The 18496-nt window shown below is 34.8% G+C and overlaps 2 protein-coding genes across 5 annotated transcripts in view; one reads left to right on the top strand and one right to left on the bottom strand.

Moving 5' to 3' along the window:
* The window catches only part of CENPP (centromere protein P), a 137870-nt gene that overhangs the window by 26570 nt on the left and 92804 nt on the right, over positions 1–18496 (bottom strand). The gene's annotated exons all lie outside the window — the stretch shown is intronic.
* ECM2 (extracellular matrix protein 2) lies at positions 62–18075 on the top strand. Its single transcript, XM_080606663.1, has 11 exons — positions 62–110; positions 833–912; positions 4325–4644; positions 9243–9431; positions 10698–11267; positions 11579–11694; positions 12073–12208; positions 13458–13615; positions 15074–15213; positions 16761–17087; positions 17847–18075. Exons 3-11 carry the CDS (start codon positions 4350–4352, stop codon positions 18049–18051), a joined length of 2136 nt encoding a protein of 711 aa, XP_080462789.1. The 5' UTR covers positions 62–110; positions 833–912; positions 4325–4349; the 3' UTR covers positions 18052–18075.

Below are 18496 nucleotides of genomic sequence, written 5' to 3' on the forward strand. Positions count from 1 at the left end.
TGTCATCTCTGAAGCTAAGCAGACTCATCGTCTCCTCAGGCTCTGACACACTGCAGCAGCTCTGTCTGAGGATGAAGGAAAAGGCTCTGCTGGCACACAAAGGACTTGTGGTAACGTACCATTTTTCCTCCCTTCCCCCCAAACTCAGTTCTCATATTTGGATTACTAACTTCTGGATTGCTGTGCTTCAGTATCAGGTTTCAGGATGTAATTACCCTTACAAAAAAATGAAGGAAAAAAGCTTCAGTCTTTTTATTTTCCATGCATAAGCTAGAACTTATGGTGAAATCATTGCTGTAAATGAACAAAAGAAAATGTTTCCATGAAAAAAACTTTAATAAAAAGGTTTGGTTCATATAGCTTACAGGCTGACAGGAGAGGATTAAGAAAATACAAATTTAAGAAAAACATTCTCATTTTAATAAATATTTTTATACTAAGGTTACTCTATCCAAAATATCTTTGTAAAACAAAAAATCTACATTAAGTTCATGCCACCTGGAAACAACATTTCTAAATACATAAACCAGAACTGAATGCACATTTTTCAGGTCTTTTGAAAACACTCCATTTTCTCGTTCCTTATGTAACTGTAAGTACTGAAAGAGAAATTTCCAGCTGTGCCTTGTCAGCCTACGGACCGAACGTATTGTGCTGCTTTTCATTTTGCTTAACTGGGGTTTTTAGTTCTCCGAGTAACAGTATTAGCTGATTCTCTGCAGACAGAACAGAACAGCGCGTTGTCCCCAGGGAAAGAAGCTATTTCAGACTTAACTAAGGAATCATCTAACATGTTTCAACAACCCCTACTGTTTCTCTGTTTGTTTTAAAGATATCAGTGTGATTTTGTTTCATTTGCAACTGGAGACTAAATGACACCAAGCAGAATCTCCTGTTAGGTTAGATTACAAGGTAAAATGTTTTAAATTTTAAATTACTGCTTAAAGCGTGGTGTTGAATGGCTTAAACTACATGTTAACTTTGCAAATATGTATGAAATAATATTAGCTATTTTTAGTAATACTGAACATAAATGCTTTTCTAGCTTAAGTATGCAATACCAGTTGATTTGCTTTGTGTTTGGTGTGAATGTTTTGCCACACACTTCAAGCTTAAACTAACTGAAAATGCAATTAGCTTTGCTGGTATGGCTAAATGTAACTCACTTCTGTGCAATCAGTTTAAAGGAGGGTATGTGAAAAATCTTGGTAAATCACTTTAACCCCTGTGTATCTTGAGAAATAACCATTACATTTTAGGAAGATGTTTGAATTTAGACCGAGTCTCAATTCACGACTATCTTTAGATAAAGACAGATTATTTAATAAATTCTGATATTCTCGTATTCTAAAGGATCACTGGTTTAAAAATTAACTATTTCTATTACCATAACAACAAAATAACAGTTACTGAACTTACTGAAGATAAACATTTTGAAAGATACAAACTACTGAATGTACAGGATAAAAGTAAAGGTTTTAAAGATGCTTATGCATATCATGCATGATCTAAACTTTTATGGGTAAAATCAAAAAGGTATAGCAATGCAGTCATGTTGAGTGTGTTTGGCAACATGAAAATATAACAGTTTGAATTTACTAGCTGTCTATAATCTTATTTTGAAACCTAATCTTTTATTACAAAAGTCTTACAAATTGAACAGGTTGAATCGTTAAGTTAAAAGTTGGCTGGCACTATACTAAATACAACTTCTTCATAATAATCTGAGGATTCTGGACACGGTTCTCAAAGGCCCAATGCATTTAAGGCCCTTTTCTTGTATGACATTCACAATTTGGGCCTTAAAATGTGAGACACCACTTATTAAATAAGCCAATGAAATAAACGTAGAAATGTAGCTCAGTATTTTGCATGCAAGGAACACCATTTGGTTTTAAGTAGTAGTATTAAGTTTTCAGTACTGAAAGGCTAACTTAGGGTGAAAATATGTCATATGAACAGCACTAGCCTAAAAGACATTCCCTTGGGGAGGGTGCTTTTTGTTTTTGTTTTAAAATTTGTTATAATATTTTATGAAGGCAATTTTCGCTCTATAATAATTGGATTTTAAATATAGTTTTATTATTTATATTGCAAATACTGCAAAACAGCAAAATATTGAGACAGTTTGTACAGTAAATGTAATGTAATTCACACTGTATTTTTCCTGACTTCTAAAAATACCTATATTGAGAATTGAAAAGCATTTCAGTAATGTCACTATAAGACTGGTCACAGGAAGAAATGGTTAAATGTTAAAATGCACAAATGTAATAATGTACCAGTATTGCTACTACGTAGCTATGGTGTTATTACAAAGTGTACTATAAAAATGTGACCATAATTGAGATGTCACTAACTCAACAGAATGAATACAGATGTTCAAGACTTTTCTTTGTATACTCAGTTTTCCCTAAGGGCTCTTTATGCTTTTCATTCAAACATGCGGAACAGAAGTTTACTGTGTAATTTTATAGTCAGTCATTACCATACAAGAAAGTTAGAAACCAAAAATATTAGGTCATTTGTCCTGTACGATGAGGTACTAAGAAGCAAGCACTTTCTGAAAAAGAACAGACATCATCAATGCAGAGTACAGGCTTCTCCATCTATTTCATATGTTAACTAACAGTAATTTCTTTACATAAAAAGCCAGTATGCAGTCTATACAACATTTTTGGAATAACTTTTCTCATGGGTAGAAAGTGATGCGAATAAACTCAAGTCTGGATTGTTTTCATTACATGGGAATTTGTATGAGACACCTGGATCTCAAGTTCCCTTAATAATGGGGATACAAAATAGTAGCTTATCTTAACAAAATTCTGTAAATAAAAATATATTTGCTATAATATTTTAAATTTAAAATAGTTGAACACAGAAGCCATAATATTAGGAAAACATCAAACCATATTGTTTTTAAGCTTATTTACTGCCAACTTCCCATTTACCAAAGAATATGAGAATTATGCTATAGAAAGCATCAAAAAATATGCAATCACATGCCTTATGTTAAAGAAAAGTTAGGCAACTTGTAACGAAAAACTTGACCAATTCCCTTAATCAGAAAATACCAAGATGTATAAACTTCTTAAAAAATCTTTCAGGCAGAAAGTTCAGGTTCTTAAAGTAATACGAAGTAGGTATTAACACAATATATGTAACTGTAAGACTAACTCCAAAGAGAAAGACTACATATAAAGTCAGGCTGACAAACATCAAGAAAAAGCAATTTTGAATCCCCTTTTGACTTCCTTAGACAAAACTGGCGGACATACTCTAAGCTTCACCTTGGACACAAAGAATAAGTGCTCTAAGTTTTAAGTTTTATCAGCAGTCACTAATTCTCAACATCACAAGAACACCAGTATCTTTAGTCTCAGTTAAATAAGTTCCCGGACAGAGTTTCCTTTCGGAAATAGTAATGCCAAGAGAGCTATGAAAAAGCATTAATACCTTTGGGTATGCATGCAGTAGTTACCCCACTGGGATAGCCTTTGCTTGATATGGTTTCCATGCATACTGCTGGATCCTGACTGCTCTGTTCTGGAATGCCACCTATTGGTGACAGTAAGTGTAACGTAAGCACTGTAACCTATGTAAGAAGGTTCAAAATATGTAGATATTCTCCATTTCTTGGAAAGTAAATGCAGAACACAACCCATTAGAGATTGCCATTTCTAGACTAGCTATGCAGAACTAAAATTCCATTAAACAAGAGGATGTCTAGAAGTGGAAGCAAAAGCAACATCTCTTTTCATCTATGGTGACAAATACCTTGCATAGAAATGATAAACCTGGGGAGCATTTGGAGCAGAATACCAAAAAAGAACTATGCATTTTTCTGTTACTTTGACATTCCCAAGTTCAGAAGTTACAACAACCTGGAAGAAATATTAGGAACCAAAAAAATGCAGAAACACTTCACAGCTCTCAGGAGCTCCCTTTCTGGAAGCAGTAACCATTGCTAAACTACAAACGCCTCCTGGCACTGCAAATGTAAACTATCTGTACGAATTTAACTCCTAAATGCAAAGGTAATACCTCTTTAGCTGCAGGACTGATTGAAAAAGATACATTTTCATGCTCAGTTTGACTCATTCAGCAGTCAGCTGATAAAATATCCTTCTATCCAGTGGTACATTTGAATGGTCAGAGAACCACAGAAGTAAAATTGCTTAAATGAGCTCTCATAGGGCGATTTATTTCCAAGAGGAAACTTGCTTACATTGACCTACCATGCATTGGTCCACTTGCTTTAAGAAGTGCAACATTTGTCTGACACAACTCTCTAGATATCTAATTTTCTTCCTTCCCATTCCAGGACATTTTCCGAGACACATGAAAACATGCAGGCTTCATCATTTGTCTACTGTTTGCTGCTTGTCTCTCTGTGTATTGATTTTTCTCAAAATGAACCTAGTGCAGTTCTTAGGAGGCAAAGGAGAAGAATGCGCAATGGAGGAGCGGGGAAGGGCTCCACCGCCCAGCGCAGGTCCCTGAGACACCCAAGGATGAAGCTTTCAGCTCCGGTTGCTGTAGCACCCAGCATACCTCTCATTAATATCGATGATGGTGTTATGGGAGTATTTGACTCTCTCATAGGTTTGGGTGGACATGAATCTAGTTATAGTGTCTTACCAGGTAAGAATTAAACCCCTCTACTACTTAGAGTAGACTAATTTTTCTCTTGATTTTAAATGAAACATGTAAAATCCTGAAAGCTTTATGTTATCTCTATTTGCAACACAGAGTGAAACAAAACCTGATTACTTTTTGCTAAAGTAATTCTGTTGCCTTTTATAATAATTCCATGTCTAGCATATGATACTTTTTAATTATCTATGCTTAAGCATTACAGATAATCCTGCTTTGCCATGTAACAGTAAATTTTCTGCAAACTGTCTGCATTCTCACTTCATTATATCTAATTAAAATTTTGCTGGGATAGTATTTTCATAACTTCAAATGTATAGCAAGTTTGAAGGCCCTTTTGGAGAATGTCTTGCTCAATGTATCTCCAAAGTCAATAGAAGCCCTAACACCAATAACACAAGTGTTATTTAAAATGAATTAAGGTCTTGAATTTTTCTCATATTTAAAAAGCAACATTCAAACTATGTCTACATGCAATAGATTGGGAATAATTATTTATTTTGTAAATAAATCAATAACATAGTAATAGCTGCAATATGAAGCTTACATTACAAACAAATTTTATGTCTTCAGAAACAAACAAAAAAAAAACACACCGTAATTTCACTGGTCTTTACTAAAGCCTACCTTAGTAATTTTAACATGACTCTCTACAGTCCCCTCAAGGAATGCAAGACCAGAAAGCAATTGAAAATTTATATATGTAAGTATCTTTATGGTCCTTAGCACTGAAAGGGGACAGAACACTCTTGCTCTACAACTTTCATGACTTCATGTTCAACATTACAAATGGGAAATCTGCACTCACAAAACAGGAAATTAAGGCTCATCAAGAGTCTAAAAATCAGACATCTGTTCTAAAGATAAAAAATTCTGAATACTACTATAAATATTTTTTAATGTTGAGAACCTACTTACTAACCAATTGAAAAATCATTGAGATATTATAATGCTTCATTTCTTTTCATAGAAAGAAGTTCAAAGGTTGAAGAACAGACACTGGGATGTTGTGAAAGACCAATACAGGGTCATGTCTGCTCTGTAGCTCAGGAATATAAAGGCTTCCATTCCAGCACTAAAAGATCACACACTGAATAAAAACACCATATGCAATCTTATGAACAAAATAAGAAATCCCTGATTACCTCTTCTCTACATAAAATGATAAATAATCTATTTTCATAAGCAAAATTTAGACTTTTTAAGTGTATCACACACAGGAGGCACAACCACTATGTTAATAGCTCTCAACTTTACGGCAAAACATATTTTAGTCATTTTCTTAACAATTACTATTTGTTGCAAGTCCATACTTTCAAAAAGGATGAACCATTTCAAATTCAATAGTTTAAAGTAAGGGAAACTAGAAAAACTCTTAACTATAGCATGTCAAGTGTATACTACAGTATTACTCTTCTGATACATAATGTTAAACTTTCATTTAAAAAAATATATATATTAAATTAAACAGAGGAAAATGCCACATAAATTGCATACACTTTATGTAAGATATTCCAGTTTCTCTGTCAGAGACCATCAGTCATGCTGAAATAATGCATAGTCCCCCCCCAGCCACTCCCCATTTTTTTTCTTTCTATCTGGACTTGCATCCAAAAGCTGAGCTAAAACCACTGAACTCATTTTATTTGGAACCTCATGCTGGATTTACACCATATTTCCAAAGGTTAAAAGTCCTGTGCTTATATGCCAAACACTTCAACCACAAGGTATTTTTTAGTCTAGCTTTTAAAGTTCAAAATTTTTGTAAGTTAATGTCAGATTTGGAAAAAACAGAACCTATTAAATAATAGAACACTATTATTAATCATGCTTCAAAACAGAAAAAAATACAATCCAAAACCCAGAACTGAATTTTCATTCTTCTAGCTACTTATTCTGCTGTGAGTAGCCTAAAAAAACAATCTACAAATACCATTTGCAGGATGCAAATTAAGAGCTTTAATAGAATTTTAATGGCAACCAAAGGTACCTCTTTCCTCCCCATAAAAATCATGTGAACTCACTGAAATTAAATCAAAGAGTTCACCACAGCATAAGGTAATTTACAGTTGTTTGTCCTTTACAGACTAAATAAAGTTTGCCTTTTAAGCAAAGCAGAATTGTAAGTACGATGTCGCACTCTTTCTAATATGTTTTAAATGTCACTTCTCCCTACTCAATGAATAAGAAGTTCAGGGGGCATCTCAACCCAGTCTTTACTCCGTCATATACGTGAATTCCAAAGGAAGGACTGATAGCAGTTCTGCAAAGCAATAAAGGGGTACCTTCTTTGCCTGTGAGCACCCACTCATGTTTTGTCTTTTAAGTAACTCTCATGCACACAGAAAACAGAATAATTTGTTAGAGAAGTGGGCAGAGGCCAAGTCCTGCCATCCCACAACTTTATGCTTATTCAGACAAGATTTGCACCAATTTCAGATACAGTCTAGTAGCCCAAACAAAATAAAGAATTGAAGGAAGCATGGAAGAATTTCCATCTCAAGCCAGATATGTTGCCCAGAAACAGCTGACATTTTATTGTTTAACACGAGAAAGTCTAGTGTCTTTTTGTGTTTCCTTTGGAGATCATTTAAAAGAAACACAGTGGCTTACTGGCAAGTAGATAAAAAACAGAAGTCTGGATCCACCAAACAGTAGGATTATAGATACCTGGGTAGAGTGACAAAAACTTACAGCCAACTAACATGTGGTCTGGGCTAACTCATCTCCTCCCTCAGTTAACATGGCTTAAGTTGATCAGAGCACAACTTTATGCTGCAGAAACTATATATATAACCTGGACTACTGGACCTTTGAAAAACACAGGATGTAACTGTTGAAAAGCTTCCTTTCTCCCCTATCATCCAATCTTAGGATGATTCCGATAATTAATATTTATTTTAGAAAACGAGTTCATGTCCAATGGGAATACTTTTGTTATGAAATTAAGACTAGAACTGCCTTGAAGGACTTTGCAAAATGCTAGATTTTGAGTTAAATATTAGTATCAGAGATAGGTTCAAGCTTTATTTGAAGCAAATCTGTACAAGTTTTGTCAGGATATTCAGAGACTATCCTGCCCATTCTCCCTTTACAACTGAACAACCAAGCAGGAAGCGGGCAGGTTGTTATGAAAACTACCTCTGCACACAAGCCTTCCAGTGACAATGTCTGTCTCAAACGAAAGCCTCTTGCACTTAAATTCCATTGAGATAAGATTTTTCCACCATATTAGACAACCTTTATACTGGCTGAAGGAGAAAGTGAAACCATCCCTAGGAAAAGAGGAAAATTTCTCTTTAATTTGCACTTTCCAGTGTATAATGTAGAAGTGGTTTTTCAGCTTGAAACAAATCCTTCAGCAATGCATTCTTACAGCAGTCAGGCAGAAAAAAAGGAAGATATATAGAGTAAAGTTGTTCACCAGGTTCAGAGGTATGCTTGCAAATAGGAAAAAAAATTGCATAGTATGAAGAATCTCAGCCTTGGTTTTCCATTTCTCAAAATACAAAAAAAGAAAAAAAAAAAAGGCGCACTAAAGGGCAATGTTTATCCTGGAATCTGGATGAAAACTGCCTAGAGAAACATTTGCTGAGGTAAACTCCATCACTGGAAGGAAAGGGAGACTTGGAATAACTTCCTTCCTAAGTCTTCCTGCTCTCTGAACAATTTGCCTGCTGAACACCTGAATTATAGTTTGCAACGTAATCTCTTCTACACTTTTTTTCTCAAATTTTCAACTAGTACCGCAAGGAAATCTCATTTTTGATAGATTATTTTTCAGAACCTTTGGAGAAAGTATTTATTAGTACAAGATGTAAAAACTTGGCTACTTTCATAGGAAAGAGTTTTGTTTGTTTGTTTGTTTTTCCAACGAAAGGGAGAGGTGATGCTTGCCATCTTACTAGCTGATACAGAGCAGACGTTACTTGCATTGTCTATGAACAGTCACTACAAAGTGAATATTGACACCCACCTGGTTCCTCAGAGCCTTAACAAAAATTTCTCATTTAGTGTGCAAGACATTAGTAAAGATGTCCCTTGCACGTGAGAGAGGCAGAAGGGGACCTGGAGAAATGATTCTGAAGTTCATGATTCATTTTAATGTCATAGTAATGAAGAAATTTTATTCTTCTTTCTCAACTGTACCTATGCACGACTTTCATTGAGGTCTGTGATTTCTGCTTTTAATTTCTAAGGATGGAGAGGAAAGAGGAGATGTCATGCACAAAACCCCCAGAAACTCACCATCTAGATTTAGTTTTCCCATGTTAAGAAACTCTTAAAAGAAATTTGAATAATTCAGGAGTTTTTCTAAAAGACGAAGCTGGTAGGGGTCCTCATCAATTGGCATAACTATTATGATGACTGCGTGAAACAGTTGGAGCAGACAGAGATTAGAGAATACTCATTAGCTGAAGACAACGCTAACAAGAAAAGTAAGGAATAAGGATATGATACTTAGAATGGGGTGTATTTTATGTGTTTTCAAAGTGAGAACAAAATAGTAGTGCTTATTTTCAAAGTTTTGATGTAAGACTCTGTTGTTTTTATTTCTGTTTAAGCTTTCTATTTCTTTTTCTTAGGAAAAAAGGGGCAGTGCACAGCTAATGGGATGATTATGTTTGATAAAGCTGTCTGGTCTCCCAAGCCCTGTGTGACTTGTCTCTGCTCAAAAGGAGAAGTAATCTGTGATACAGCCATGTGCCACCCTCTGAAATGTCCGAAAACTATTATACCTGCAGGAGAATGCTGCCCAGTTTGTTCTGATACTGGTACAGTACATTATAATATTTTTACTGTTTCTAACCTAACTCAAGCAAAACCTTACATAAAAGTTACACTTAATATTATCAAGTATTACTAGCTATCCATTATACAGTTATAGAGAAAACAAGCCCTGAATTATGTGGAAAGAGCAGGTCTAGATGAGTATGAGTTAATATTTAGAAAGATAATTTTATATGTATATATATACATACATTTCATTTTTTCTCCTACATTTATAAAAATTTAGTAAATATACCAAGAACGAACATCTGGTTACATTTTATATCCCATTTCCATTCACAAAGGATCGATAATTACCTACTAGCCACTATTATTAATATAACATCAAGTCTAGAAAGTATTTGTTGAAAGTGTAAAAACACATGCACCTATTTGATATAAATCAAGAGGAGAAAGTTAAGAGGAACAAGAGGTTGACAATCATGCTTGTGCTTCATACTAATTATACAAAATTGTTATTTTTAAAAATAAAAGGAACTGAGGAGATGAAGATAAAACGTGATTTCCTTCCACTGTTCCCAGTACCCTCCATCTGCAAAGTACTAAACCTAACCTCCTCTTATTGTCAAGTTATTATTTAGCTTTCTTTTTGCATGTGTATGTCTAACACACACAGACACATAGAAATGTACTGAGACAGGACAGAAATTAAATGTAGAACTAGAAATCATGTTGCTTGAAACATTTCAACTCCATTTATTGGACTTGCCCTGTTACACTAGTAAAAGCTGCACTTTGGCAATTGAGTTAAAACATTTCCCTGGTTACCTCTACACCTAGAGCCATCTCTATACTTGTCAGTCCCTTACACAGGAGAACATGCACTAGCCTTTGTGAATTTTATTCAAATTACCTTCCTCCTACTCCCAGACATATTTTTTCACTTCTCTAGACCCCTGCATCAACACCAAAAATAATTATTATACTAATGCAGAAAGGAAGGCAACAAAGGCTACGTTCAATTCTTTGCACTTTTTTTTTTCTAGAGTTGCAGAGAGTCATACCCACCCACAAAATGTTTTTCTTGGTTGGTTTAATCATTCATCAAAGTCTGACTCTTCTGTCAAGCAGCAACATAATACCATATTTTCATTCTTTCAAATCATATTCTAAGGGAAATACTCCTCTTCTATAGTTACTGTTGTTTTTTTTTTTTTTAATGTGAAGGGAACATTGTTTACCAAAACTTTAGTTTCATATATTCTCATCAGACTTTTTTGTTTGTTTTATTATTATTATTACCTGGTCAGATTCTTCATTGGATTCAAATATTATTTCACTGGATGACATAACTGAGTTGTCTGGTGATTCTCCAGCACCCAATGACCTTGACAACCCCAATGTTCTGCCATCAGCACATACTCAAACTGAAAAAGATGAACTGCTCAGAACAGAAGTGGTAGAATTTAAAGAGAAAGATGTTCATAGGAAGGATGAAAAGAAAAAAAGAAGGAAAGGCAAAAAAAATCGACAGAAGTATAAAGTGTATCAGAAAGAAAAGAAGCCTATCACAAGAAAGGATGAAGAAAGAAGGCTATCATTTGAAGAGGAAGACCTACAACTTCAAAAAGAAGAAATAAAGAAAAGGGAAGAAGTAAGAACAAGAGAGAGAGATACAGAGGAAGAACAGTATGAAAGTGATGAAGACGATGGTACTTTCGGAATGCCGTCTCGTTTCCCCATTCCTATTCCACCTATAGAAGCTCCTCCTTTGCCATCTGGATGTTCCACCTCAGAATCCACAGTAAGCTGTATTAATGCCAAACTTACACAAATACCACCCATCACGGATCCAGATCTCACAAGTCTAGACCTTACAGGTATTTAGTGGTTCTACTTATTATTTTTCTCTTGAATTAACATTAACCATTCTCAAATCCACTCAGCAGTAGCATTAATACATAACAATTTATCGTAGAAATGTATTAATTATTTTACAGCTAAGTCTCTAACACAATAAATTAAAAATGTAAGATTTTTTTTATACTAGAGGTTAAATAGTAATATGAACATATCTATCTATAAATATTGTATATAATACAACTATTTCTGTTATATATTTTTACATGTACAGTACTACACAACTCAATACATACTGTAACTCATACTGTTGTCTTGAATTCTGTCCTAGGAAACATTATTACTACTATCTCAGATGAAGCATTCAATGGGATACCTAATTTGGAATGGATTGATTTGAGTAAAAATAATATTACCTCTTCTGGCATAGGTCCACATGCGTTCAAAGTAAGAAAGTCTAACTTTTCTATTATCCAATGACTGAATATTACCTGAAGGAAAGTTTTTCCAGTTTTAAGTCTCTGGATCTAAAACAGTTTACACCTAATACATATGACCACAGTATAATTACAATACAATTAAACGTGGTTATTTCAAGAAATTACTCTTACAGTCAAGAATTGCCAGAGATTTTTGAATGACATTAACCAAGCATTAAATGTTAAATAATCATAAGTAAGAAACACTAGCTAGTAATGCACTGCTACTGAAAAGTCTTCAAAATCCTTGTGGTTAATGAAATGGTAACTGTGATCATGCTACATGTTTAACCACGTATTTTAGACCTTGATAATCTGCATTCTCTTCTTTATCCTTATAATTAAGATCCTGAAAAAGCTCAAACGCTTGTATTTGGACGGAAATATGCTGGTACATATTCCCTCTAGATTGCCATCAACTTTGGAAGAAATAAAAATAAATGACAACCAGCTCCATGCCATTGACGAAGATGCCTTACAAGGTATTCAGAAAAATAATATCGATCATATGAAAAGGTTACAATACATCTGAAAAGCAGACTGTTCAACCAAATGCATCTGACTGAATATAACCAGAAAAATAATTACTAGCTTTAAGTGTCGTGTTTTCAAAAGGCATCAAAAGCTGAAAGATTTGCATGACTGAGTTTTTAAAAATTGCATTTTTCCGTCTTATATAACTGTTACTTTCCCAATGAAGTTATATTTAAAGTTGCTAAGTAAAAGTTGAAGTATACTGAAGATACGTACTCTCTTGACCCATAACCTGATCACTCTGTGTCAAATAACACAATCAGAGCAACCCATGATCATTTTAAGTCAAACTAAATGTAGGCTGATACATGATCCATGTCATAATTTGACTAGCTTTTGCTCCCTTTCCTCTGCTGCCAAAAGGGTCCCCATGGAAACAGGATCAGTTTAGTGATACAGCTCTCTATGGAGCAATAAAAATGCTTGAGCTGAGACAAAGGAAATGTAGGACAAAGGGGTTACAAGAAACTTTCAGTTTTTGTAATGATCGGATTGTACTGTTAGGAGGAACAGTATAAAGCTTCTGTAAAAACAAACAAGCAATCAGAAAACCCCCACAGTTATGTGGTTTACGTGTGAATGAGGAACTTTTCATTATGAAATAGTATTTCTTGCTTACGTATACTGATCAACACTGCTTTCTCCTGAGACCTACATTTGGATGGCTGAGATCTACATGATCATTTTCACTGGGAGGTGGAACAGTATAATCTGTGAAGGGTTCTCAACACTTGGTACAGTTTGACTCACTTGGTTGAAAGGAGTCGGACAGGGAAGGGAAGAAATGACTAAGAAAGGGTAACATATCCACTGTCACGTAAGTGATGGGAGACTCATGGGGATCATTGGGCAACTGCACAAAGGTCAGCGCCAGCACAGAAACATAGCCTGCGTACAGCCAGTAAGGCCTGAAGGACCTGTAAGAACTAGCCCCAGTTCTTGCAGCTGTCTTTTCCATTCTGAGTGGGAGAGAAAACCATAAATAAGAAGCCTCTATTAAATCTCTAAAATTCTACAAACTAATCAAAACCAATTCTATGACTATGAGATAATGAATTAAAACCCTTTTAGGAAAAGGCTATATTTTTTCATTACTGTGAACTGATTATATTAATGTTTACGATGCTTTAACACAAATTAACTAGATATGAGATGCCATTCACTAACAGGAATTCCTACCTTTTTTTTTTCCTCCAGATTTAAAGAACCTGGTTACCTTGGAATTAGAGGGAAATAAACTTAGTGAAGCAAATGTCAGTCCTTTGGCCTTCTATCCATTGAAAAGTCTCTCTTATTTGCGACTGGGAAGAAATAAATTTAGAATTATCCCACAAGGTCTTCCCACTACTCTTGAGGTAAAAACCAAACCAAACCAAACCAAAACAAAGCAAGCTTTATTTTCCAGCCATTCTTATCATCCTTTTTACTTGTTTACTATCATCAGATGAAGATTAAAATTAATTTTATATATTTGTTTCTAGATATACTAATTCTTATGCCTAAATCTTTCTTTACAGAAATTTACTTAACACCAACTTCATCCCAAAAGGTGTCTCTCAAGTCTGAATCTCTCTAGTACACTCTCACAAAATAGTATAGCCTGCAAGAAAATTTAACAAAACTATCAGTCCTTTTGTTCAGTCACACAGCATTCATATAGCCTAATACTGATAATGTCTAAGTGCAAAAACATTGTTCACAAGATGGCAACAATAATAATGAGAGAAATAGAAAACCTGTTTCATTATGAAAGACTGAAGGAACCAAGATTGTCTAGGTCTGGAAGAGAGAGAAAAACAAAAAAGCTCTTTTCATGCCTATAGCTAACCATCCTTTTCCTTTTTTTTGGCAGGCCTAAGTCTCATTTTTCCTGGTTTTCCAAATCTTTGCTGAATTCTTCCTCATTTGGGGATGAGGGGCTGAACAGGTTTCCTCCCTGAGCAATTTCATCCTCTCTTGATTTTTAATCAAATAATTTCTTCTTTTGGTACTCTCCTATCTCCTTCCTCTGCCTAGAATTGGAACTTTCATTTGTTTTGGTTTTTGTTTGTTTGTTTTGATTTATCTATTTGTTTTATTTAACGACAAGTGTGAAAGATATTTTCCTCCTCTTCATCCTCTGTCTAGTTTCATTTGTCACATACCTCAGTCTTCTCTTCAAAGATCACTCTTGCTATCTATATTACTTTCATGATCTCTATCAATTCTGTCTTTCCCTTTCCTCTTCCTCATTTCAGTGCCCTTGTATTTATTTCTTTTTATTCATGGGATCATCCATAATATGAAATGTGAAGGGAAAAAACAGCTAGCTCTAGCTAAACCAGCAATATCTTTTCTATAGCAATAGCTTCTGCTGCAGCTACTGCCTGCAACTTTTCTTTGGCCTAATGTTCTCCATTTCCCATTCACTCAGACGTTACAGGTTTCTTTTTTTCACTGACGTGGTCCCTACAGCAAACACCTGACAAGTGTTTCTACTTGCTCATATGCTTTGGCAACATCTAATTTTAAACCAACACTTAATAAGCATACAGACAACGAATTTCAGGCTAAGAAGTCACTTTTCTCTTTTCCCAAAGCCCTCCTCTGCAGCCCTTAAATGCTATTTCAGATACTTCAGCAACTTTAGTCATTGCTCCTTTTTTTTTTTTTTCATGTCATGTTTATCCGATGTTACAAGCCATTATCGGGAAGTTAATCTTTGGTTTTGTAAACCACAGTTTTGATACATTACAGACTCACAGCATTAAGTTTTGTAAAACATTGACATTGTATTTTGCTTACACAAATTTTCTTTCCAAATGCTCTTATAGGAGTTATACCTTGAAAATAATCAAATTGAAGAAGTGTCAGAAATTTGCTTTAACTATACAAGAAACATAAATATCATTGTGCTAAAGCATAATAAATTAGAAGAACACAGAATAGCACCTTTGGCTTGGATAAACCAAGAGTAAGTACGAATCATTTAAAATAATTTTATTTTTCTCTGTTACCTATTAAGGCAGATAATGAAATAAATATTTAGCCTTTATTACTTTCAACTTGAAATTCTGTGTATCTTTTGATTTGATAGTTTCCCTTAAATATTTTTTCTTAATTTCCTTTGCTTAAATTGTATAATCTAGGAAATATCCAGTCAGCTTTAAAACAAAAGTGATCTTATACCTCAAACCTGTACCATATTAACATAGAAGTGTAGATAATTTTTCCGACCATCCAATCAAATAATTAATATTATCATTAGTACTCCATACAATTATATAATAATTTTGTTTAATATATTATTCTCAGAGGTAATTTTAAGATAACTGAGTATTGTGCTAGTCTTATTTCCCATTAGATTAAAAAATACACAAGTAAATAAGTAAGTAAATAAGTAAATAAGGGAGGACTGCGCAGCCCCGTTACGTGAGCGCCGTTATGTGAGAGTAGAATATAAGCAGAGCTGGCAATAAGAATGAAAGAAGCAAAAGACTGCACCGCTTTTGTTTCTTCTGGCAAACACACACCTAAACTGAAATATCCAACTAGAGAAGAACTGGCAAACACGCGTTGTCTGCTCTCCTCATTTGCTAGTTATCATTCTGAAGCTTTAAAAATAGCTCCAATGACACCAGCTCTGTTGAGTACTTAACACACATCACAATATATACCACGATGGGTTTTGGGAGGCATAAGCATATTAGCTGAGCATCCATGTGTCATCAACCATCCAAATCTTCAAAATTTAACAAGTGGGTCATGTTGCAGAGACAATGGGACTATTCTGACTAAAATAAGACTACCGTCCAAATCACTTTTCTGTCCCACAAAGGTTAATGCTACTTAAAATCTCACTACTTAATGCACATGGAATACTCAAGTAGTTTCTGTGGAAACGACGTGTTGAGCTACACAGTGCATCTTGCCATAACTTATCAGCTGCAGTCCTAGCAGTTGATTTCTAGATTTGTAAACTGCTTAATCTGAAAAGAACACACTGTTACTAACAGCTGCTTTCAGCTCTGTGAGGGAAGCAATCTGGAATGCTTCTAAAGCAGCCATTCACAAAACAATTCAGTTTAAGATGGGCTTTAGAATAACATTTAAAAATCCTTGTCAATGGGATGAATGGCAAATTCCCAAGCTTAATATGTACATTCTAGGGTCACACATTATTACAATTCTTCAATGCTTATCAATCACAAACTAAGCCCGAGTTTCCTCTGTTCAACCCTATCTCTACTCATTACTGTAGATTTCTTCCTGTCAACAGAAATCATTATGCTTGACTGATAATTAACGACTTCAATTCTTTCTGTTCCCAGAGTAATTATGCAGACAATGTTCCTTCAAATGCATTCTGTTCCATTAACAGAAAAAAATTTCTCTTTGAAAAGAGAATTTCTGTGAATTTCCGTGCTACCATGTTAAAAGGATTGTTTTGTAGAGACTGTAGCATTAACAATACAGTATGCTATAATGTTTCCATCCCATTTTCTTTCTCCTTTGATGCAGGAACTTGGAATCAATTGATCTCTCCTATAATAAGCTGTATCATGTTCCTTCCTATCTGCCAAAATCATTACTACACCTGGTACTTATAGGAAATCAGATTGAAAGGATTCCAGGATATGTCTTCGGTCATATGAAGCCAGGGCTGGAGTATCTCTACCTGTCCTTCAACAAACTCACTGATGATGGAGTAGATCCGGTATCATTTTTTGGAGCATATCACTCTCTGAGAGAGTTATTTTTGGATCACAATGAATTGAAGTCTGTACCTTTTGGAATTGAAGAAATGAGAAAATTACGTTTTCTAAGACTGAACAACAATAAAATAAGGTAATAGGAAGCTTTTTGTTACATGAATGGCATTACAATAAAAGTTATAAGACATGTTTTCTTTTAAGGACTTTTAGTAAATACTTCTTTTTTTTTAACTTGGAGAAGGAGCTAAATCCCGGGTCTTCCACTGCAGCATTACTTCTGCACATAACAGGAGAATAGTGTGGTTTCACCTTCCCTCCTAGCTCTTGAAAATGCTCACAAAGATGCTGAGCACCAATTCTCTCCAGGAAATCTCTCTGTAATACTGCTGGGGTCACACAGCCACTAGGTCAGCTCCAGTTGGATATGGCACAGCAAAGTACCAGCTTTTTCTGCTCTTGGGTCAGAGACCAAACAGGTTATTAGAAAACTGAAAAGAGTTTTCAGCTGTTTATGACCACTGAAAGTGTCTTTTCAGTACTTCTCAGTCAGCTCCAGCTGCGAAGTCAGACATTTTTTCTGTTTCGTTTCCACTGTTTCCAAAGCAGAGGAATGACAGATGAAGGATCTTATGTATGTTATACAGTAAGTTTCATACTTTCATACAAGTTGGCAATACTTTTCTCAGGAAAAGGAATTATATGGTATAAATGAGAAAATGCAAGGAGAGAATTTAAGAAAGAATGATGTCCAAAGCTCTTAAATAAATATCTTAGAAAATTTAATTTACTGAACAACATTTTCAAATCTTAATAAATTATATCTCTGAAATAAATTATGAAGTTATGTGCTATCCGTACTAATTAAAATATAATCCCTCCCACAATATCACAGGACGGTCCCTCCAGAACGCATCTGCAGGACTCATCCCAACGATGATGTCAATGACAACAGTGAAGAGGACGAGAATGAAGATTCACGTCTAGAACACGTTCACCTTGAAAACAACTACATCAACACGAGACAGCTATCACCACATGCATTTTCGTGCATAAGATCCTATTGCAGTGTTGTTCTTAAACCACAGAAGAGTAAATAAATACCTAACTTTTGCATTGCAAAACCTCTCTCTAGACAAACAGGTTTATTTATTCTCTGCTACCAAAAGGTCTGTCTATTTCTGATCTAAACCCTTTTTACTACTATAAATAAGATAGAAGACATTATTTACTGTAGTAAGGTATTGGTACGTTTCTTAATATTGTTTCATTATACGCAAGGTTAAATGTAAAAATAGAAGCTCAAGACTGTCATAAATTTCTATTTCCATTTCTACTGGCGAAACTTCTACTTCAATAGATGATATTGTGAGCTCAGACACATCCCCACAACATCACATTTCAGAAGAATCACAGAATATGCTGAGTGGGAAGGGACCCACAAGGATCAGAGAGTCCACCCCTGGGTCCGCACCATATGCCTGAGAGCACTTTCAGAAGAGAATAATATAGCTAAACACTCAACTTGTTCCAATCTAAACTAAT

Source organism: Anser brachyrhynchus (genome assembly GCF_964034855.1).
Source record: "Anser brachyrhynchus genome assembly, chromosome: 10".
NCBI lineage: Eukaryota > Metazoa > Chordata > Aves > Anseriformes > Anatidae > Anser > Anser brachyrhynchus.